This window comes from Ictalurus punctatus, chromosome 6 (genome assembly GCF_001660625.3).
Source record: "Ictalurus punctatus breed USDA103 chromosome 6, Coco_2.0, whole genome shotgun sequence".
Lineage (NCBI taxonomy): Eukaryota > Metazoa > Chordata > Actinopteri > Siluriformes > Ictaluridae > Ictalurus > Ictalurus punctatus.
This window is the reverse complement of record NC_030421.2, coordinates 26,606,033-26,631,386: the sequence shown is the minus strand read 5'-3', so window position 1 is coordinate 26,631,386 and position 25,354 is coordinate 26,606,033. Positions and strand designations below refer to the sequence as shown.

At 37.0% G+C, this 25,354-nt stretch overlaps 1 protein-coding gene across 1 annotated transcript in view; it reads right to left on the bottom strand.

Annotated features, from left to right (window-relative positions):
- The window catches only part of LOC108266166 (inactive dipeptidyl peptidase 10), a 61,975-nt gene extending 43,263 nt beyond the window's left edge, over positions 1 to 18,712 (bottom strand). Inside the window, exon 1 of the mRNA XM_017469202.3 lies at positions 18,425 to 18,712. Within this exon, the coding sequence (XP_017324691.1) occupies positions 18,425 to 18,484 (60 nt within the window). The 5' untranslated portion in view covers positions 18,485 to 18,712. The remainder of the gene's footprint in view (positions 1 to 18,424) is intronic.
- Between the last annotated feature and the right edge of the window lie 6,642 nt (positions 18,713 to 25,354).

Below are 25,354 nucleotides of genomic sequence, written 5' to 3'. Positions count from 1 at the left end.
TTCTGCTCACCTAAAAATTGGGTAGTCCACCAACAAAGATGCCATGTTTTAAATTGTTTAACACATCTCGTTGTAAATATGAGAACGAAAGCTTAAATTCTTATCAATCGTCTCATGTTACTCTTTTGATCTCAATAGCAAAAACAATAGAATTGGCCTTGGTGTTCCAATACTTTCAAAGGAGACAGTTTTATTTCTGTTTTATAAGTATAAGACTGTCTTACAAGTACATACTATGCAAATATGCATCAGACATGAGTAATTACCACATACTTACCAGTAATTATTAAGTATGTATTTTACCCTAAAATAAACAGCTACCACTGAATGTCCATAGTCCTAAATCAACTATACAACCTTATCAAGTTCTGTTTTAGGAGTGTTGTTTACCGGAGCTATGTTTTTGTCTGGTTGTCTCACATGCACTGTATTGTGCAGTACACAGCCTGGTAGGTGGTTGTCAAAGGAACTGAAATGTTAGATAATATAACAGGCTGTGAGCTGCCCCGCTGGTTTATTTTGATTTTAGTGTATTCATACAGCATGTCAACACTCTTGAAGGCCATGCATCTCCAGTTCCCTCTGTCACTCTTACCTTATTCAATTCAAAAAGCTTAATTGGCAGCACTGTATGTAGTACATTATTGTCATTGTATTGAAAATATAGTTTGAAAACTTGATGAACATCTCTCTCTCTCTCTCTTTCTTTCTTTCTCTCTCTCGCTCTCTCTCATAAATAACCAGCTGTCAGTCTTTCACATTACCATATCATCATCTTACTGCGCGCACACACACAAACACACACACACAGCAGGTCTGCACTGTGTTACACAGTGCTAACCTCAGCCCTAAGGTGTTTGCTTATTTATTTGTTTATGCTTACAGTAATCTTAAGTTTAAGTTTATATTTTGCAGAAATAGTTCAATTGTACCCTTAGTGCCCTATTACATGCTATATATATATATATATATATATATATATATATATATATATATATATATATATATATACACATGCATATTCACATACATTACAAGCATATCAACCAGCTAGTGATTATTCCTGCTTCTTCTCTGTAAGGTTAGCTTTAATCATTAATGCACGATATGTGATGGCTGCTGCAGTCAGCGTGTGATCAGCGAGAGACAGAACTAAAGTGCGATCAGAGTGGAGGAGTGGAGAGGGTTTAGGTATGACTGAAAGTGCTCGTTTCAGTACCCGTGGGAAAGCATGACTGAAGAATGAATAAAAGCTCATCTGAGAACCTTTCTCATGAATGTAATCATCACAGTCACGATCTGCTGCCCCATCTACATGATTGGCAGTCGCATTATTCTCCACTAGTCATGATCCTTTCGTCTCAGGTTGTAGATAGAAAGTACTGCAGCCTGGGCCACCCAGAATATGTTATTCCTTTTAGCAACTACCTGAGTGCTTATGATTATTGTATACACACACACACACACACACACACACACACACACACACACACACACACATTGCATAGACAATAGTCAGGGCACTGGCAGAAACAACAAGGCAGATTAAGAAAGATACTTTGTTAGTCTTGAAATATTTTCATCCTGTAGTTATTTTTGTTGTTATCCTTAAAATCTATGTAAATTACCTAATCATGGTCTAAACCCACTCAGCTAGTCTAGAGCCTTCAGTGGTGCTTGCCAGCCACGGCACTTGAGAATGTCTGTTCCAGACTTGTTTTTGGATGTTACTGAGGCCAGAATTGAACCTCGTGGTTCAACTCCCAATCATAATCAGCCTGGAAAAACCTCCCAGACACTGCTGAAGACTTAGCATCCTCCATCCACATGAAGACAAGGGGGAGACATGAGAGTAACACTTTCTATTCAGGCCATATGCATGATGAACTACGAGCACATTCCTGTTATACATGTTATAATTCACTCATAAGGCTTTATACAGATTGTTATAGTTATTAATGTGTTCGTAGCTCATCATGCCCATGACCTTCATAGAAAGTCATATGAAGTCCATGAAGGCCATACGCCTGATGACCTACGATGACCTATTATTAATAAAATTACATTAATGTATAGCAATGGCTATAATGCAGTTATAAATTGTTAATAGAATGGATTATAAGTAGTATAAGTATAACATCAATACCTAAGAAATTCAGTTTCTTTTGGCATTGGCACAATAGTGCATTATGTTCATAGGCACAGTTTTTTTTTCAAATAAACACTCTGGTGTATTTCATTTGTTAGAAATAGAAAGAAATCAGGACAGGTTTATACAAAGGTTAGCTCAGGATTCTTTGGTATTGGTGTTATAATGTGTTACGAACACTACTTATATTGGATCGTGTGTAATACATAGTAAAGATAGTTATAAAGTTTAAATACATAGTATAAATATATAATGTCGTATGAATGCATTATAACATGATATGAATGTGTTCATAGTTCATTATAAATATGACCTTCATAGAAAGTGTTACTGATATGAGTTACCACACTGTGCACTCTCCAGAGTCAACAAGTGTATTTTGAATGAATGCCTTTTTTTTTTTATTGTCACTATACACATGTACAATGAAATTAAGAGCCACTCCTTTTTTTTGTTCCGTGCCAACATGTACATAGAATAAACAAGAAGAATAAACAGATAAATAAGATAAAAGATAAGATAATTTTAAGTCTTAAGTAGTGTAATATGATACATATATTTATTACTCTGTACATTTATTGTACTCGTTTGTTTCATTATTAACAGTTTAGCCTTAGGAGGCATTGAAGCTGGAAATGTAATTTGTAGCCCGTGTATGGCTGTTAACTGAAGTACAGTTTGTTGATACTTTGCTGTTGTTTATCAGTATTTAAACTGAAACAATAAAATATTTTAAAATAGTGATATCCTGATTCAAATTCTGCTTTAAATATAAATAAGACTAGTAAATAACTAGTCTAGACTTACTGGTTATGAATAAAAATGAATTATTATACAACCACTAACATGTACACACTCAAATTCAGTAAATAATCATGAGACACAAACAAGGCTGATGAGTTGATGGAGGTTTGACTTTGTTTGATTTCATATATATGAAGTCATAAGAAAATTCCAACTTTACACTGTAAAATCCCTAGTGTTGTATTAACACCCAGAGTGTTTATATGAGTCCAATGGACTTACATAAACACTGTAGGGTGTGAATTCAACACTGTTGGTGTAAAATCAACACTGGTGATTTTGCTGTGTAACCCTGCCTGAACCCTAACTTTATCTTTCATATCACTTTGTGCGAGTCTATGAAAATGTATGTTGTTATGAAGTTATGAAATATAAAACCATGTCGAACTCAGACCTGGCGTTCTGATCCTCACTGTTGGTGCAGTGTGGCCTGACTGAGATTTGACTTGCTTTAATGTCTGCTGTTGTTTTTGTCTCGCACAGTTTCCCTAAAGCCAAACTCTCAGCATGCAGAGGATTCAGAGTAGCACACACTCTCCCAACTTTCCCTTAGTCACTTTCAGTGGCACGTATTCAAGCCCGGAACGGAGCACTTAAAGTCAGCCTAAACAAAAGGTGTTAGTACTTACAGCCATTTATGAAAATTAATTTGAGTGTAAAGACAGCATGAAAATGTTACTGCAGCAGTTTGGAGCATTCTTTTAAGAAATCAGCAGCTGAAAATCACATGGGTGTTGGATATAAAAAGGTGCCTAGAGGTATTACTGCATCATAAAATTTAAGAGTCTATCATGTTCCTTTGCTATTACAATGGTTTACTAGGGGAAATGGGGCAAACATATATAAGTTTGGGGTTTTGTGTAATTTGCATATATTTTGTGCATTCATCTGGCCTTATTGGTGAAGGTACATGGGCATGTTATTGTGTTATTTTATATTGCCTTAAGACATTTTTTTTTTTAATGCCATATAAAGCAGTTTATTATCCAACCTAAAAGATATACTGTTATAGAAGTAGTGTTGTTTTGATGATAGTGGTCATGGCGAGCTTATATGTGGAGCCAAAATCTCCCATAGGTGTTCATTTGGGTTGATATATACACAGCATATGATTTACATCATTTTCATACTTATCAAATCATTCAGTGAGTCCTCATGTTCTGTGGATGGATACATTGACATCCTGGAAGAGAGTAGAGGTCACCTGATAGTGGGTTTTACCGATGGGCGGTACCTGCCGATAACCGATTAATCGATAGTTTTCAAAATTAATACTGAATAAGTAAAATATTGCTGAATTTATTACAAAAATAAACAGTACTGAATGTACAATGAAAATGCACTGTACTTTTTAAAAATGAAATAAATATATAAATATTCATATATATTAATTATGAATAAATATTAAAGTAAATAAAAGATGTACATCCAAACTGAACCAAAAAGTAATACTCCAAATAACAAATAAAAATAGAGACATCCAAAATGAATAAAAAAAAAAAACACTTCAAATAACAAAACAAAATTGGTCAGTGATAGTTTTTATTTATATCTCTAGAGGCCACTCTTGTACTGTATAAAGACAGCAGACACTTCTCAACATGATGAACGCAACTGGGAAAAACTATTGGTGTGGAATTTAGCCGATAACCTACAGTTCCAGCAATTGGTTATCTGTGTGAATTAATCAGCAAAACCGATGAATCGGTCGACCTCTAGAAAAGACCACTCCCATCAGGATAGAAATGTTTCATGATGTGATAAAACTGATCAGTCAGAAGAGCATTGTACTGATTTGCAGTGACACTACATACTAAGTGGAACTGCCCACACATCCATACTAAAACAATCCTAAATCTGATCACTGTTCCTGCACTGTAACTTTGCCCTGCTGTTGTAAGCCTTCATGTAATATAAATTACACATTTTCTGGGTTTAAGGGAAAATTGCAGGACAGGTGCAATGCAAATCAGTCGTGCTCGTGTTTTGTGAAACAGATGTCTCTGACAGGGAAAGTTACCTCTAATTTAGGCTGCACCGCATTTACAGACTGTCTTTCCATAAATAATCGCTTTAGCATAATTATTGAATGCATACATATATTTTCTGTGTTTGGAAAGTGGTGTTTTAATAAACTTTCGGTATCAGTAATTTTAGTTGGTTAATTGTCTCCATATTTAGAGAAACTTGCTTTAATAACAAACAGCCCAAGGCCTTATGAAAAAATAGTGCACTTCTTTTTAATATTACATTAAAACAGTTCATGATAGAAATATTAATATGCACATAAAGCACATATTTTAATAGCCCATCTGTTCATAGACAGTTCAAGTAATTTTCATTTTCAATAAATATTTTATATAGAATCTAATTAGACTGCCTTAAAAAGCATAAATTAATTTATTACTGGGTTAATTAAGCCAATAAACCATGTTTTGAAGACTTTAACTGCCCTTAATCACAAACATGTAAATCTTCAGCAAATGCTACATAATCAGAGAATAGCTTCAAAAATTCCTAGTACTACTTGACATTTAGGGAGAAGGACCATCAAGGAGACATATTTGCAGAAGTGTTGCCACATTCAAGCGTTCATAAATGCTTATACTGCTGTAGTAAAGAGCACAGTAATTACGTTTAGTAGTGTTCTTTATCAAATGTTTGGTAATAATTCTGGACAGAATGTTAAAATATGCATTACTTAGAATGGCAGTAGACTTTTGTTTCAGCGGTAAGCAATGCAAGTCAGTCCCTGATCCACATAAGTGGCAAGTGAAACACATTCAGCAAAATGCTACTTCTTGTTTCATTAAAGATTTAAAGGGAAATGACTGGAGCAAAGAAGAGCAGAGCCAACATCTCCCCTCATGACAGAGAAATCAGACTGCTTTCACATGGCTGACTTTCAAACATTTTCAATCTCTCTCTCTTTCTCCATGTCTCACCCTCCCTGTCTCTTGTTCTGAAAATTTTCAGACATAAGGAGCCATTATACCTTTTGAGTTTTTCCTCCAAGAGGATGTTTCACAACAGACTTTGCTTTGTATACAATGTAACCCACCTAACTGCACTGGTCAATTGAATGTATCTCAGAAAATCTTTCTGTAGATTTAATCAGTAGATGTTATCAGAGAGAACTGAATGTCTTTGTTTCAAGGACAGGTAGTTCATTTTTTTTATGCTGTGTTATATATACCTAATCGCTGGGTTGAGAGGGCCATGTCATTTTGCTGGCTCACGTCATATAATGGTAACCCAACTTTTGTGCAGTTAACACAACATAACAGCCATTAGTGCTGGGCTTAATTGTTCCTTTGGAATACTCATTCACAACTAGGGGTCATTGTAGCAAAGCCAATATAACTACTGGTATGTTCCGGTGAAGTGGGAAGACAGTATCAGTCCAGCTAACATTCTGCAAAATCAAAATAAGACATGGGATAATACCATCAGATAGTTAATATTAGTCTGAAATACTAGCTACTGAGTTAAGATACTTGTTTTCTGACACCTTACATTTACATTAATGGCATTTGGCAGACGCCCTTATCCAGAGCAAAAAGGGTTCAACAGTGGCAGCTCGGCGGTGCTGGGATTTGAACTGACAACCGTCTGATCAGTAGTCCAACATCTTAAATACTAAGCTAGCTAACATAACTAACCTTTCAATCGATTTTTTCAGAATTTAATGCATGCTAGCAATGTTACTTGAATTTACTTGTGTTTAAACTATCTAATGTCGGCTAGCAAGCATCAGACTTTAAATAACTTCATCTATCAGCACCAAATGTGTCTATAGCCAGTTAAAGGAGAATAATGCTTAAAACTAGGGCTGCAACAAGGGCTAAATAATGCTTAAAACTAGGGCTAATCGATTAATCAGCCAACTGTTGCCCCCCCCCCCCCCCCCCCCCCCCCATTTATTCGGACGAGGGCAAACTTTCAGTGCCGTTTTTTCATTTATTTAAAATAAAATCCACAAACTGAGTGTTACGAATATAAACACTCTTATATAAAACTTATTTAAAAAATATATAAAACATTACATTAACACAACTGTCCAATTTTATTTATATATATATATATGTGTGTGTGTGTGTGTGTGTATAAGTATTTGTGCATTATTTGAATAAAATAAAATTTTTAAAAAGCACTGATAATTCAGTCCTAAATTAATAATACAATCTCACTTTCACTGTACCTTGTGGTTCCTGTTCCTCACTGCCTTTAGACATATTATTTTACTTGTGTTTACTTTGATCGTACCGTTTTAATTTAACATTACAGATCTTGTGCTACACTGTTTAATCACCACGTCTACACTGCGAGTGAGGAGCAACGCGACCTCGTTACTAATAGATCACTTCTATTATAATAAACTACAGAATTTATACTGTATCGCGCAAATACAGCATATAATGACAATAAACTGGAATCAAACTAAACCTTTTAAGCAACTTGTACCACTTTCCCCAATCCCTTAAACAGTGGAGCATTTTGGATATAAACATGTTTGTGCTCGTGCATCACTGTCGTACTTCCGTGCTACACAAGCTCCGCTTTATAAAGTTCACAGGTTACAATCTTTATTGTGGCGTTTAATATAAAATGCGACCCTGCCTTACACTTCCGTCTGATGGGGATTGAGGTCATGTTGGGTATAAAAGATAACGCTGACATAAACAGTAAACAAGAAATTTATTGTCGGTGACTCTGGGTGTCTGCTAAAGCTAGCGGCAGCGCATTATGTGCCGTTGACGTCATGCGCCATCGACTATGAAGCGGCTTATACTTACGGTTAATAAAGAAAATGCTAGTGTTCCATTTGAAATGATATTACCTTTCTAAAATTCATACACTAGACGGGAGAGTGCATAGTGTAAGTGTATAGTCATTTGGGACACAACTTTAGCATTTACTCTCCGAAGCGTGTTTTGGGAACAGAAGAAATGTAATGAGTAAACGCACCCCGTACCGCATGCAGACTAACTAATCGATAATGAGATTCGTTGACAATGATTTTCATAATCGAGTATTATCGATTTTATCCATTAGTTGTTGCAGCTCTTAAAACTTTTACTTAAAACCACATGTGTTTGAATATATAACTGAAAGGAAGTGTAATATAGAACCATGGGAAAATGCATGCTATGTACATGGACATGTATTATGTACATAAGAGCCTACACCCCCAGCACTTTTGGGATGCTAAAAAATCTGACAGCAGACGATGAAATGCAAAATTATGATTCAACTGGAATAACCGATTCAAGTCAAAAAGACTTGCTCTTTTTGTTTAATTTATCAGTCCATACAGGATTTCTCAGAGTTTCTTGTGATTATTGCGGCCAAAAATGCTTGATTTTTCTGCAGTTTATTTAAAAATCTGCAATTTTGGCAAAATTGCAGTTGTACAAAATTGTTTTGCACTGTCTTTCACAATGATGTTTGTTGGTAAATGAGACATTTTTACTACTTAGTATGTTTGACATGTGAATCGAAGAGGACTTTGGCTGAATGTTCGTTATAATGATGTCACATGATGCATCTTGACCCAAATCTGTGGGAAAATCTTGCAGAGTTTGCTTTCATTTCTGTGATCGCAAAATCCTGGAGAGACTGAAATGCCAAATGCAGTATATAGATAGTATGTACTGATTAGTGTGTGTTTCACTTTGATGAAGCCAGTGAGAGAGAGAGAGAGAGAGAGAGAGAGAGAGAGAGAGAGAGAGAGAGAGAGAGAGAGAGTGAGAGATGGAGAGAGATATATCTTATGTTCTAATCACAAGAACCTGTTAAGTGTTAAGTGCAATCATCAAGGACTTCAAGGTGTTATGCATTCATTGTGAGGTCTAGCCACTGAATCGGTTCTGTAACTCTGAGGTGTCATGTTTCTTAATATATAAACCATCTGGGTCTCTGTTTTTCACACCAGTGGATTGTGCCTTGGATTCCTCTTTCTTCACTACTTTGCCCCAAGCCCCCTACAGTGCACTGGATTAATTATCTACATTTATATCCAATTCCCTCATGGGTGTGAGATGTAGTGTGTGTTGTGTGTGTGTGTATGTGTGTGTTGTGTGTGTGTGTATGTGTGTGTGTGTGTGTGTTTGAAGTGTTGCATTAATCAAGTGTTTCAAATCTGTAGACGCCTGCTGAATGAACGATTTATTTACACCAAAAGTTTCAACACAGTGACACACACACACACACAATAATACATATACATAAACAAAATAAAGTACAAAAGTGGTAAAAAAAAAAAAAAAAAAAATAGGTAGTAAAAAGATTTTTGTAAAATTCAAATAAGCTTTACAGATCTTTATTAGAAAGGGTTTTCATGCTTGTTCAATGAACCATAAACAATTATTGCACATGCACCTGTGGAACAGTTTACAGGCGGTAGGCAATTAAGGTCACAGTTACAATAACTTAGGACACAAAAGAGACCTTTCTACTGCCTCTGAAAAACACCAGAAGAAAGATGTCTAGGGTTCCTGCTCACCTGCGTGAACATGCCATAGGCCCGCTGCAGGGAGACATGAGGACTGCAGATGTGTCCAGAGCAATAAACGGCAATGTCAGTAATGTCAGACACCTAAGACAGTGCTACAGGGAGACAGGAAGGACAGCTGATCATCCGTGCAGTGGAAAATTACATGTAACCATGTGTCACCCCAGACGTGATGGAGAACTTGCAAATGTCTTGGTGGAAGAGTGGAGTAACATCTCACAGCAAGAACCGACAAATCTGGTGCAGTCCATGAGGATGAGATGCACTGTAGTACTTAAAGCAGCTGGTGAACACACCAGATATTGATTGTTACTTTTAATATTGACCCACCCTTTGTTAATGGAACTCAGTATTCCATTTCTGTTCGTCAAATGTCTGTGACACTTCTTCAGTTTATGTCTCATAAATATATTATAAATATTTTATAAATTATAAATATATATACTGCCATAGCTATTTTGTGTGTGTGCGTGCATGCATGTGAGTGTGTGTGTGCATGTCCGTGTGTGTATTATCTGTATGCCTAACGTCTTACAGCAGATTGTTTTGTTGTATCTTACTGCCCTCTAGTGCTTCATCTTCTGCATTGATTATGCAAATATTTTATGCATTTTTAATCAAAAGTAAACCATGAATGTTGTCATAATTTGTCTTAATTTAATATGAACATTTGAATTTGAATTGTGTAATTAGTCATATAAGCCAATTATGTCAAACAAAGCTTAAAGAGGAAGATGTCTGAAAACGAGCTCTGTAAAAGTCATTATGTAAAGCATGTTATAACACACATACAACTGCTATACTTGGTACATATAACTTTTCAAGAGTCTAGTATTTATATTTTAATAGGACTGTACTGCCACATTTATGCCATGCTAACAGAAGATTAAACCATTTGTGAAGGTGGGATAATGCAGTAAATTATTTTATCTTTGCTTCACTCTTGTTTGTTGCACCATAAAATGTTATTTTAAAACATGAATCCAAGTAATGCAAGCTTTGACTCAGTTATGCAAGCTTTTTTAATTCAGGTAAGGATTTGAAATTCTGCTCTAGCTGTGTGACCATCAACTTACCACTGGAAGGCAGTGCTTTACTAAAAACAGCAATACCAACCTTCCTAATCAGTGTACTCACTGTTTAGTGACTTTAGTATGTATCCTGTGTGAACCAAAATGGGCTGACAAGACTAGAAATCAGAGAGAGAGAGAGAGAGAGAGAGAGAGAGAGAGAGAGAGAGAGAGAGAGAGAGAGAGAGAGCAATATTAAACTAAAAGATCATACACCTGGTGTCTATTTTCAGTTACAGACCACTGAGTTATCAGCTCTGCCCATGGGGTTAATACTGAAATACACACAGATACTGAAACCACCAACCGCAGCTTCAGGAATTACATTTGATTTGCTGAAAATACACTCTCCACCCAGGCATGGGTTTTAAATATATTTGCAGTGTAAGAAGAACTACATGTTTTATCAGATATGTGTGCAAGAAGACTTTCAAATCAGTCAAATCTAATCCATTACACAAATGGTTTAAAGTAAAACATGATGTATCCATAAAATTAAAATAAATATGGATTTTCAGACTCAGACTGTTTCATATTTGACAACAGTGATGTCTGTGTGGACTAACACAAGGCATAGTCTAAGAATCAACAGGAAAGGCTCGAGAGCCTGATTGACTGGACTCAATTCCATCTACTTAATGTATTCTGATCTTACAGGGGGGCTGCTGCATACTTCTAATGAGAACCTGAAGGGTAAAACTTTGAATTGAAATGCCTGTCCTTGGAGGACCTGTGTTCTCGGGCAATGGGGACATGAAAATATGCAATTCACAGGGCCATGAACATGAACCAATCTTGTGGCATGGCATGGATGACAGCATATGGAATGGGCGGGTCATTTGGAATCAGCCTTTTAAAATATAGAGCTGGATGGAAACCACGTGTGTTGAGTAGAACCCTTTGTTTTGAACAAAGGGTCTACATTGTTGATCATACTTCTGTCAATGAGAGAACAATGGTCTTGGGTCAGAGCAAGGGTATAATATCGACATGGGCCTGAGCCCCAAGCATACAGGGGCCGGCTGTAAAACTGCAGTATTCCTGTGAACGGACCCACTGATGTAGTCACTGTCCAGTGGTTGCGGTATTCCACTGTAAAGTAGAGAGTTGCCCCAAATCCTGGTCTAGACAGTCCACCTCTAAAAAAAAAAAGGTGTTTATCAGCTCCTCACATAGGTACAATCTTCTCAAGTTTGGAGTGATTGTTCCAGTATGAGAAGTAAAATGGCTAATGCATTGCCAGTGCTTGCCATACACAATGCAGCATTGTATAGGTTCTCTGAGTTGTGCAGTCTCAGCTCCTGCATCATCACTAAGACATTAGTTTGGCTAGACGTAATGCAGATTGCTTTCTGGGCTTCTTGTTATGCAAATCAGTTGTCGAGTCAGATTCGACTGAGGGTCTAAATCTGCTAACCGAGACTGTCATGTTGGCATCAACACCACACACAGCACGGGGGATGTCCAAGTCACACAATGCATCCTTAAAATGATCAATGTCAAAGGCAGTGAGCACATAGCTGATGCCTATTTTTTGTTTCTATGCAGTTCAGATACAGACTTGCACAAGCTCAAGTCTTGCAACAAGGCTTGCTAACGGTTCAGTGTATCTTGAAAAAATGGGGGAAATCCAACCTACAAGAATGTGGGGTCTATGGAATTAAAAATTACTGCCCCCGAGCTGTGAGTTACAATTCAACAACCCTAGTAGCAGGTAGTCATAGACTTGCTGGTCAGCTACACAGTGCAGGATGTGGAATACATAGGGAAAACTCTACCTGGCAGCAAGAATAGAAGGTGAGTGCTGCATGAAGATAGTGAAGGGCTTGAATGAGTTTGCAGCATTTCACTAGAAAAAGTGCTGGCAATGTATAAAAAAATACACTCACCAAGGTAGAAGAGATGAGATGAGACTATCACTGGCTTTAAAGAAGAAAATAGCTGAATGACAGTGGCATTTATTGCAAGTATTGCGTCATATGTCACTTTTTGACTATGTTAGGAGGTCTCTGCATGTCTTTGCATGCATGTTTTTCTATCATTGTCAAACACAAATTACAAAACATAGTTATATATTTTAAGAACATGTATCAGAAATCAGTCCGGACAAGATTTCACAGTTTTTTGTGATTGTTGTGGTCAGAAATGCAGAGTTGTTTTTTTTTTTTAATTTTCAATGCAACTTTTTTTCAGAAAACTACTTGAATTGGGAGATTGCAATTGCACAAAATTGTTTGGCACGGTCAATCGCAGTGATGTTTGTTGGTAAGTGAGACCTTTTAGCTGTACTCATGTTCGCACGTGAAGCGAATAGGGCTTGGGTTTAAGGCACATTGTAATGACGTCATATGACACGTCTTCACCCAAATCTACCTCAGAATATTGCAGAGTTTGCTTGATTTTTCGTTAGTTTCTGAGACCACAAAATCGCTAGATCCTGGAGGGACTGAGAAAATGTTTTATCGCCCTCTTTATTTTGCTCATCAGATATATTTGTAGACACACATGTATGTAAAGTAACTACAGATACATATTTTGGGGGGTTCTGAGTCTATTTAGGTATTAGTTTGAAGATAATGGTAAGACTATGGTCTTTGCATGTGAAACTGAGATAGACATGTAAATATTTCTTATGTCTTAAGCACCTGTATTCACCTTTCACCACAGAGACACACTCAATCCTATGCATACTATTCACTCTCACACATCAGTACATTGACCTCTGAACAGACAGGAGCCCACTGGGGAGCGGTGTGTGGTACGGGGCCTTATGTCGAGTTAATGTGAAGTGATGTCAATGTGTGTGTGTGTGTGTGTGTGTGTGTGTGTGTGTGCAGCCTGAGTGCAGATTCTGGGATTAAAATTCTCACTGAGCAGGATTATCATCTAAGTATAAACCTTCAATCTGTACATTTAAAGGGAGTTTTTAGGTCTCTCTAATCAACAGAGACCATCTCACCAGGACACTGCTGCTCAAAACCCAAGATAAAACGTGACCTCTGATGACCAAGACAGTAAAACTCATCAGAGTTTCAGAGTTTATGGCCAGAAGGCTGTACCTCATCTTTCAATCCACTAATTTATCCATTTCCCATCCAAGCATCTTTCCTGTAGGGACTGAGCAGTCATGCAAAGTGATGTGACTGAAGAAAGACAATAACAAATCACTCTTCTCTCCACCATATTCTCTGCTTTGCTGTCTCTCGCTTTCTCAGATATTTTATTTTCAAGCATTTTGTATGTAGTCTCAAGAGACAAACCGGCTGCTATAAATATGAATAAATCACACAGTAAAAAGTAGGCCAAAGCTCTTTGCTCTGGGGCTTTCTCACTGAGATGCTGTCCATGATGCACTGCTGGGGTTTGGTCTACTATGACTGTAACTCATAACAGTACCTGCATATACTCACACAGCAGTACAATAACACACAGGAATCATGCCCATACTGTAGGAGCACACTTACTGACTTGGATATTTATGTACCGATGAATAACACTCCTTCAGAAGTGATGGTGATAGGACTGGCTCACTCTTTCAACACCTGTTTAGTTTTCTTGAAATCAAGTTAATAATAATAACAGTGCAAATTCATTCACATTCACACACAATCATTTGAAGGAAATAGTATGAATGTGAAGGTTAGGGTTAAGGGCAGGGTTACAGTTTGCATCTTTTCCAAAGATTTCCTAAGATATTCATATCAAATTAAATGAAATCCAATCTCATTCATGTCCGTACGTATATTCCCTGAGACATATAGTACAAATGTGTAACACAGTACTTCTCTGTTAATATACTTTCAATGAATATTCATTTCCTGACCAGATGGAATGAACTAAATCAGAAAGTGAAAATGAAGTCTAATTGAGCATAATCATAAAAAGTTATTTTTATTCTATAGTACATGTCTAAATGCACCATGAAGTGTGTGTGTACGTGTGTGTGTGGCTCAGTGGTGTATGCAGATGTGGCACTGACCATTCAAACACACAGATATGAACACACCAGGATGAAACAGGGACTGCTATATTTTAAAGCAATGATGGCACCCTAATAGACACACGTTTAATCTTTCAGCCACTTGCCTCATTTCCAGAAAACACTTGTGTCAGTTGTGCTAATCCGTTTACTACATGCTGCTTCCCTATGACAATGTACTACAGCGATTCAGCATTTTAAAATGACATATATTCAATATTTTCTATAAGGGGATTAGTAATTCTACTTCAGCTGATAGGAATGATGCTAGAGTTCTGGTGAATGAAGCAATTAAATTATTTTTGAAAATACAAAATCACAGGCTGTAAAAGCATTTTGATACAAATCTAAATTTCCACATTAACTCAAACTCACACTCTCATCTATCTCATCTCATCTATCTCTCTGGTAGAATGATCCATCCACTTTTAAACTGAAATATGCAAGTATTTTAGAGAGGCGTGATGGACTGTGTGTGAACAGAGTGACTGTGAGAGCGGCAGCATTTCTGCAGGTTGTGTTTATAAGTCGCCATGTCTTTATAACATTTTCCAGTGAAAAACATGAGTTTGATTCATTTACATGTATTTACAGCAATATCTCAGACTATCAGTGGGTTTTTGGGAGTGTGAATGTATGCGTATGTATGAATGGCAGTATGTGAAAGGTTATTGTAAATAATATTATTGTAAATCCCCTTTAAGAGGAAAACAGTACACTGTAAACATGACCATTTATTAAAATATTAACATTTGCACCACTCTGTTTGTATGAAAGTAAATTTAGAATTGTCGTACCTGTTGTTTATAAGAAATCAAACAACATCCCTCCTCATCGCCTTGCTCATTCAAATTCATGCTCATCTTTTAACGCTTATTCAAATTCATGCACATCTTTTGTGGTAAGGCCCTGTGCCACACAAATTCGTGCACATCTTTGTACAGCTTCAGTACAATGTAGGAGTGCTTGTGCTTTCCTGACGCACCAAGTCACTGAGCCCGTGAATATGCAGCTGTGTTGCGCCTTCATAGCTCTGCACAAACAGCTGTAGTTGTGATCCGAATCATCCCACAGGTACTATTTAGGGTTAGAGGTCAGTTTCAAATACTCAGATCATGGCTTCTCATCTGTCCTGCTCATCTGTTCTGCCAATCTGCTACAACCTGCACACTGGAGCAGCTTTATTCTGTAGTTTTTGGTAGAGGGGAAACAGGTCTCATCTGCATGTGTCGCATGCCAATTACCCTCTCATGTCTAGTGACATTTGAGAATTTAAGAAATTCATAAAAACTGACATTTTCTAGTAGTGACCTAAGCTTTGAATTCAGGACTTTTTAAATGTAACCTGATTAAGTATTATTATACAGTATATGGGTGTGATTGGCAAGTTGTAGTACCTCTGTGCACAAGTTATGGTTCTGGTCATAGGAATTAAGACAAATTAACAGTTTTCTGTTAATGTATACAGTCTATAACGTTCTTTAATTTCAAAATTATTCATAAATATATATTCAGAGAATCCCTTGATAACTCTGCAAAACTGTACTAAAATATGAAGAGATTGGTTTAAAAAGAAAAGAAAAAAAAACAAAAAACGAGAATGCTTTATAACCAAAATTAGCATGTGTGAGTTCAATAATTTAGACTAGGAGGATTCGTAATAATGCATGTTTCATTTAAAATGTACATTGGTTGTCTAAAATGTCCACTCCAACTACATTTTAAAATTAAAGATAAAAATATTACTAATGGTAATATTCAGGCTCCGCAAGCTTACATTTACAATGTCAGAATGAATTTAAAATCTGAATGATGGTGGGTTCAGTCCTGATCACTATTAAGAACTTATTAAAGCAGAGTAATTGGATTGTGATTCTTCCCTTCAAACCAATACCCTGAGGCCATTATGGCTTTTTTCTATTTCTGTTTGCACTTTTGCTAGTATCCTATGTGTCTCTCTCTCTCTCTCGCTCTCTCTCTCTCAGACATGAGTGTCATAAGGTTAATTATATTGTTAACTGAGCATAGCTGAAATCTGAAAGGTTTCAGATTTGTTAATTTATCCATTTTTATTTGGAGAAATCCAAGGATTCCATTTAAATACTGTGGAATCTAAAGCCCCCGCTCACTCCCATGCAAAAGCCATTTAATTCACATACTGCGGAAATCTAATTTTAAATGTTTCACTGGAACACTGGCATGAACAGTGGACCTGTATAATGCTGTTACTGAAAAAGTAATCAAGTTTAGTGTGATTTATTCGTTTATGTGAGACAGAGATCCACATACGCAGCCCCACCCTTATAAGAGTGAAAAACAGCAATTAAATCCATAGTTATTATTTTCTTATTAATGAATACCAGAATGTCATTAGCCCAAATAGAAAAAAAAGGACTTATCCCCTTATGGGGATAGTATCCGTGTGAGTTGCTTCATTAATCACTGAATGAAAGTCTAGTAATGGTACTGTAGTAGCGTCCTCTGGGATCGGATTCCATCATTGTTTCAGCACAGTGCTCCTGTTTCAGAAACATCACACGCTTTGGGTCTGACACAAAATATGGGAAGCATAGATAGGAACAGAATGAACAACAAAAAAAACATGGTTATTACCTTTATGTTATAATGGAGTGGGGTGTATACTACTAGGCTATTTGCTTAAAACCTTTCAAAGATTATAGGCAATGAACGTAAATTATGTATGACACGGCAGAGACAAGGCAACACCTGAATTATTTGCTTAGAGTAACAGGTAGAAATGCTTTATAAATATTTATAACTACTCTGATTTGTACCTTCTAACCCTATTCTTAAAATTCTAAGCCTATTGTTTTAAAACCATGTAACCATGTTTAACCCATCCATCCGTCCATTTTCTGCACCTGTTATACTACACAGGGTCACAGGGAATCTGGAGCCTTTCCCAGGGAGTTCGGGGCACAGGGCGTGGGACACTGTGGACAGGGTTCCAAATCATTGCAGAGCACAATCGCACACACACTCACAACCCCATTCACACACTACAGACAATTAGGAAATGCCAATCTTCACACAGATGTCAAGTACAATGCATGTGTTTGGACTGTGGGAGGAAATCGGATTACCAAGAGGAAGTCCCTAGAGTGTCCAACGCTCAACCCCGGAGGTGTGAGGCCAGCATGCTAACCACTAAGCCACCATACCCTCGCCCCTCCCCCCTTCAGGGTTCATTTGTGTCCAATTGGGCATATATGAACACTGTAGGGTGTTAATTCAACACTGGAGATTTTTGTTGTGTGTGTAACCTTTTTTTCCCCCCTAAATATATTTATTGTCAACAGTACATGCATCAGTCAGTATTAAGGTTTTCAGTCACCTAATCATCATTTAAAATTTCTAGTAATTAATAAATAAATAAATAAATAAATAATTTTAAAAAAAAAAAACCATCTCGGAAGTTCTAATGCTTTCCACAACAAATAGCCTACAATTAAAAACCATCTGTAAGCCATTAAATCCATTAAACCAAAACCAATACAATTCCCATTATAACCATTAAAACCATTACAACTCGTATGATGGTTTCCATTGTTTGTTTGTTTGTTTTAGCAGGGTTGTTCAAAGTACAGAAGCCCATGCTGAAATGAATCCTAAATGAAAACTCCTGAGACGCATATACATGTTGATTCTCAACGCAAATATACACACTTGAGCAAATTTCCTCTAGTTTTTTTGTCTCTCCCGCTCAAAACACTTCTCCTACTGAAAGCTCGCAAACTCTTTCTGAGTGAACTTTATGGACTCTGCGTTGTGTGATTTTTTTTTTCTTTTTATCAGTCTTTAACCCAAGCGACAAACGATAGACAGTACTACTGGTGCCGGATGCGTGACTTCTTGTGAAAATGCTGGGTATAAACATGTGAACCTACCTTGATGTCGGCTGAGGGGCGTCTGCGGCACTGGTTCGAGACTCCGGCGGTCTGGTTCATGGTTCTGAACTGAACAGCTCTCTCAGTCAGCGGGAGACAGAATGAGAGAGACTTCAGTGCGCAGGTGCGCTTCAGTTACCGAGAGAGAGTTTACCGTCCACACTACACTACTCACACACATCTGCCTAGAACATGTGGAAGACCAAAAGGTCCATAAATACGACACATCCGCTGAGTCTGTACTGTTGATGCAATTTTTTTTATTTTTTTTTAATGAAATCTGAACTTAACTGGAGGAATAAGAGATGTAGTACACAACAGGGTGTGTATGTGTGTATTTAAAAAAAAAAAAAAAAAAAAAGGAAAGAAAAGAAAAGAAAAATGTTCTATGCGTCCTATGATTAAGTAAAATGTTTAAAACTCACCACTTTGAAACAGAATGTTTTGCTCCTCTTCTCCCTTTAGTCCAGCCATATTTTTGAATTTCAAATAATGAATATTAATGATCATCTGGAGCCTGCTTATGAATATTCATGATTAGCAAGGTTAGCAAAGTCAGCAAAAGGCATCCTGCAGCAATAAAAATAAATACATAAGTGGCTTTTCCATCCAAACGTTTTGTCATTTTAAAACAAATGTTGGTAATAGAGAACAGAGTTGGGTGTAACACGTTACAAAGTAATAATTTTTTTTTTCCTGATAACGCAGTAATGTAACGCATTACATTTTAAATTTATGTAATTTGATTACAGTTGCTGATGTTGAGTAAATTACGTTACTTGCGTTTCAAATTTATTGTTAAGAAAACAATATTGAGTCAAATTCTTAACATTTTTAAAATAAATCACGTTTTATATCTTCAGCGAGCTTAGGCAAGACCAGTCAGACAGGGTTTAAAGGAAAATGCATGGAGATACTCGTGTCTTATTGGCGGACGGCTCTCAATTCTGCCAAACTCACAGTCAGTGTGGGGAAAATGGATATACACCAAATTTTTTTAAACCAGTAAAGGAGAAACTGAAACATTAACATCCTCTTATGCTGAGCAGGAAAAGACTCCAGTTTACATGAACATGATATGAGCAGGATATAAGGAAAGCTGTACTTTGCATGTCACTGTAGCAGCTAAACCCTCCCCTTTGATTAGCGACACTAAACTAGCCTAGCTAGAAAAGTTTTCTATTTTATCAGTCTGGTAGTTCTACAAACAGTGACAACACCCGAGGCATGTTTTCTGATCATGTCATGAGGCATGTTGAAATTACTGAAAGAACTATGAGTTTCACTTTGTAGTATGTTTTTGAATGTTTTATGGGTTTTGAAAGTAACGTGAAAGTAAAGCAATTAGTAATTTGTATACTTTTTACATGCAGTAATCAGTAATGTAATCAGATTACAATTAGTAATCTGTAGTAGATTACTTTTTCAGTAATTCACCCAACACTGATAGAGAATGTGTACAAGTCTGCATTTCCATTAGCTACAGTCAGGAAAAAATCTTAAAGGCTATAATTTAAAAAAGTGCACAATTGTTTTCACCTGTTTACAGACAGAAAAGAGCAATAAAAGGGCAGTGTAATTGATAGATCTGATGTTCATTCATTCATTCATTCATCTTCAGTAACCACTTTATTCTGGTAAGGGTTGTAATGCAGGAAGTTTGATGTTGCTTTTGTTTCTTTGTTTGTCCAAACAGCATACAAATGTCCTCTGTGGCCTTGTTTAGATATTGTGCTGAAATATGTTCAGGTTCATCACTCCAGCCATTCAATTTCCATACCACTTATCCTACACAGGGTCGCAAGGGAGCCTGGAGCCTGTACTGCATCAAGCCTGTGACTCAGTGACATCATTAAATTGTTGGTTTCTTCTTTTGTGGTGCTCTTCCAAGCTTTTACCGCAGCTTCTTTCACTTGTTGCTTGTTTTGGGGGAGTGGTTTCTTCCTTCAGTCTCAGTTGAGTTAAGGTCTGGTGATTGACATGTCCAGTCTAAAACCTTTCACTTACTCCCCCCTGATAAAGTCCTTTGATGAGTTGGCAGTGTGTTTTGGATCATCGTCTTGCTGCACGATAAAGTTCCTCCTGATTAATTTTAATGCGTTTCTCTATATATTGGCAGACAAAATATTCCTGTAAACTTCTGAATTCATTCTGCTGCTACCATCGTGAGTTACAACATCAATAAAGATTAGCCAGCCTGCTCAAGAAACAGACATGCGAGCCCTAGCAATAACACTACCTCCACCATGCATAACTGATGAGCTTGTATATTTTGGATCCTTTCACTCTCCACGGTTTGGCCTTTTCATCACTTTGGTAGAGGTTAATATTGATTCCAGTCAGCTGAACCTAATTCTAATATGGATTTCCGATACTTAATGCTGATGAGTGGTTTGCATCTTGAGGTATGACCTCTATGTGATACCGTCACTCCTGCCCTGTGGTTGATGGTGATGTCACTGACTGTTGCTTTTGAGTTTTTCTTCACAGCGCTCACAATGTTTCTGTCATCAGCTGTTGTTGTTTTCCAGTGGATTCTTTCTTTTTCAGGACATTCCAAAATGTTGTATTGGCTATGCCCAATGTTTGTACAATGCCTCTGATTGATTCCACTTTATAGTATTATTTTTATTTAGAAATGTTTAATTAAATTTTTTGGAAGGCATCTTCTTTACATATGCCTAAACCTTTTGCATAGTACTGTATATGCAATTACAATATGTTCCTTTTGCTCATAGATGTAGCAATGAGTGCTGTTGAATGTAGCACTTCAAACTATGATATATGCAGTTCAAAGCAGCATTAATACTGCAAACTCTTCACATAAATCTCTCATATTTATGGACCATTAGGCACTCCATAATGACATGCCCTGTTGCTCAATCAGCCATGCTTTAGCACTAATGGTGCACCAAAACTGATTTCATCAGCACATTCAGTGAATGAGATGAACTGCGTGTGCGATTATAAATTTTTAACATTTAATAATTTTTGTGATATGACAGTGATATTTCACGTAGCTATTATTTCTTTAATATAATTATATAATTTCCGTAATATTTCTTTGCATGTGGTTATGTTGTGATTCTGGGCTTTCTGATGTTATTTCTTGGTTTAGTATCATGCTAACTTTGGTTCGATTTAGCATGAAGTAACTCTGTTTTCTTGTCGCTTTCTTGGTCTGTTGCCTCATTGTGTGGTTTCTGGTTTTGCTCTCTGTCAGTTTGGATGTTTGGATTCGGAATATAGATTTGCCTAAGGTAACCATTTCATCAGCACGGATTATGTTTCCATGACTCCTAGATAAAACCAAATAAAAATGGTCTTGCATTTATGTCAGGTTGGCACTGCCTCTAATTCGATACGTGTTTGATGTCCAGTTAAATTTGTCTTTGTTTTGTTCAGTCTTAAAAACTGAGAGAAGTGATGTGCAAATGAACAGCAAAAGTAAATTTAAAAAACAAAACAAAAAACCATTAACAGCCATTGTGCACACCATGGGCAGGCTACATAATGGCACACAACAGTGAACAGTGACATGCATCTACTTCTGTGCCAGTGCTAAAGACTGCTAATGCTAATGCAGCATTATTAGGCCCAGAGACAGAGAGAGCAGAGAGTAATGGAGAAAGAGAGAAAACATTACCCCGATGAGTGGAGCATTAATATTAATCTGAGCTCCAGGCTACTGTTCATGGTTCAGAAAGCTTTTTTTCAGGTCTTACTAATGTTCAAAAGCTCTGTGTAGTGTGGGTGTGTATGTGTGTGTGTGTGTGTGTGTGTGTGTGTGTGTGAGTGTGTGCACACATTTTAGAGCCACAGCAGGGGTGTGACTGTGAATGAGACATATCTACAACTCAACCTGCTCCTCCAGGGAGCACTCCAGCTTGCTCCTGTACCACATTCTACACACACACACACACACACACACACACACGCACACAGACACGGACACACACACACACACACACACATACACACACACTCACACACACACACACACACACACAGAGACACACCTATGGCAGTCAGGTTGCAGTGGGGTTCCACTAGGTGTTCAGTTGCAACAGCACTTCTTCATGCTGAGATTGCGTGTATGTGTGTGTTAGTGAGGGGGATGGTCGAGATCTTCTCCTGTGCTGTATTATCTATGCTGTGTGTGCTGACTTTTCATATGATAATACAGTGTCTTTGTGTTTACCACAAGGGGTTGGAATAGTGAATGTTACTGTGCTTAATGTAGGATGGAGCATGTGTGTGTGTGTGTGTGTGTGTGTTGTTGTTTGGCATCAGTACATTTAAAAGCCTCTCATCTAGTCTCTTCATCTCCTGTCTCTTCTTCTGGGTTTCTCTGGTGACATTTGAAGTGTGACTGAGTCTCAGGCTGAGAATTTATAAGGTCAAAGGTAAAGGTGGAGTGAGGAAGCCGATTGATCCACAACTGTTGAAATGTCTTTCATGTATTTCAACTGATGTAGATCTGCTCTGGCGTGTGTGTGTGTGTGTGTGTGTGTGTGTGTGTGTGTGTGTGCTCAAGCCCTAAGCATGAAAAATATTTTAAGCTTATTAAATATGCTTTCATGAGATACTAGATAATAATAATTGTATTATTATCAGCATCATCATCATCATCATCATTATTATTATTATTATTATTATTAATAATAATAATAATAATAATAATAATAGTAATAATGGTGATATAACATTCTGAATCACATTCGTTCGCCATAGACTTTAACTAGGATTTGCAAATTGTGTAATTCTGTATTTTAAAAGTTTCCACATTTAACACAAACACATTCATAAAAAATATTTCAGCTCCATGAAGAAGTTAATGTGCATCCAACATAGTTAGAATTTATAAGATATGAGCATGTGAGCATGAAAACTAATAAGCTATCATTAATTTTCAAAGAAGCTTTGGTTGTTCTTGAGCGCTTCCCATAAATATTTAATCATCAGATCATTTTTAATCTTTTATTGACCAAGTATAAGATCTACGGGAAGCAAGTGACAGCATAAACTCCAGCAATAAAGAGGATTAAATGTAGAGCATGGAAATATAAATATATAGAATAGCTTTAAATATATTTATGAAATATATACACTGTGTACATTATTACACTGTGTAATAAGATTGATATAAGCATCTCCTAAAGTGTCATGGAAGAATCTGCTATCAGTGACATTCTCTTTCTAGTGTTATAAGTATTATGTTACCATTACAGGAAATGCAGTTCACAGTTAGATAAGACACGACTTTTGTCAGCAGACTTAATGAAAACATGTCATGGTACACTGAAATAAAAAAATATTCAGTGGTTCAGTAAATATTGCAATAAGAAATCTGGAATTTTATACAAAAAAAAAGCAAATTATTAGAACGACTGAAATGCTTTAAGTTATTTACTAAATTAATTAATACAAATATGTGGCTAAAGGGCGTGGGGGAGGCTAAGCAGTGGGCGCGGTGGCGTAGTTTTTAGCACATTTGCCTCGCCCTTCCAGGGTTGGGGGTTCACATCCCAGTTCCACCCAGTGTGCACTGAGCAACCATGTTCACTGTCCCTGAGGTCCAAGTCCAAGTCAAGTCTCAAGTCTCTGAGGTGGAGTCCAAGTCAAGTCTAAAGTCTCTAAGGTCAAGTCTCAAGTCTCTGAGGTGGAGTCCAAGTCAAGTTTCAAGTCTTTCTTCTATTTTTAGCAATAGTTCTTTCAGCTAGTTATTGTAATTTACAGGATATGAGGCTAAATCCATTTTGAAATATTAAAACTGATTACTTCTACAAAATGTCTTGTTCATTATTCCAAAATTTTCTAATAAAGCACACAAGGTTTTGCTAAAACCATTAATTCAAAATTAAATCATTAATCAAAAGTCACTTACTTTCAAACAGAACATTCATAGTGCCACATTATTTATTTAGAGGCGGATGAAAACACAGAATATAAGTGAAATGTTTAATAAAGTATCAAACAAAGCACAACACAAGACTTATATGGAGCAAAGACAAGCATAACGTGATATATGGCAACAGAACAAACAACGCAAGACAGCTCGTGCAGTGCAGAATGTGAATATATATACACACCAGTGCTAATGAGCTTAACGTGAAACAGGTGAAATGAGACATGTGACATAATGATAATGAGTCTTTATTTGTCGCATATACATTACAGCACAGTGAAATTCTTTTCTTTGCATACCCCAGCATGTCAGGGTTTGGGGTCAGAGTGCAGGGTCAGCCATGATACGGCACCCCTGGAGCAGAGAGGGTTAAGGGCCTTGCTCAAGGGCCCAATGGTGGCAGCCTGGCAGCATCGGGGGGCTGAACCCCGGACTTTCCGATCAGTAACCCAGAGCCTTAAATGCCAAGCCACCACTACCCCCAGTGGTTCAGTAGCTGATGGGAAATGTAGTTTCTTGTCATTTTCTCATATTATATAACACAGAAAATTCAGGAAAGATATTACTTTTTTTTGTCATTTAGTGCAAAATGTCAATGTGCTGTGTATTTAGAGCTATTTGAGTTGCCGTAGTTTGCTGTAGTTCTTAAGCATGAATGGGTAGTCTTCCAGTGAGTGTTGGTGGTAAAAAAAAAAACCCTGTGTATAGATGCAATTGACTCTATTATTATTATTATTAGTAGTAGTAGTAGTAGTAGTAGCAGTCGTAGTTGTAGTTGTAGTAGTGGTGGTAGTAGTAGTAGTAGTAGTAGTATATATGTATATACATATCATTTTAGTAATGCAACTCAAAATATATAATTCGAAGCCCTTCTCCTTCTTATTGTTTGGTATACAATCTGACAATACGATTAACGTCATTCACAGTAATCTGGGGAAGTTCTTGTAAACAGCGAGTGTAATATGTCCTATGTCTTCACACAGTTATCGACAATAGCGAAAACGGCTTCCGTCACGACACTG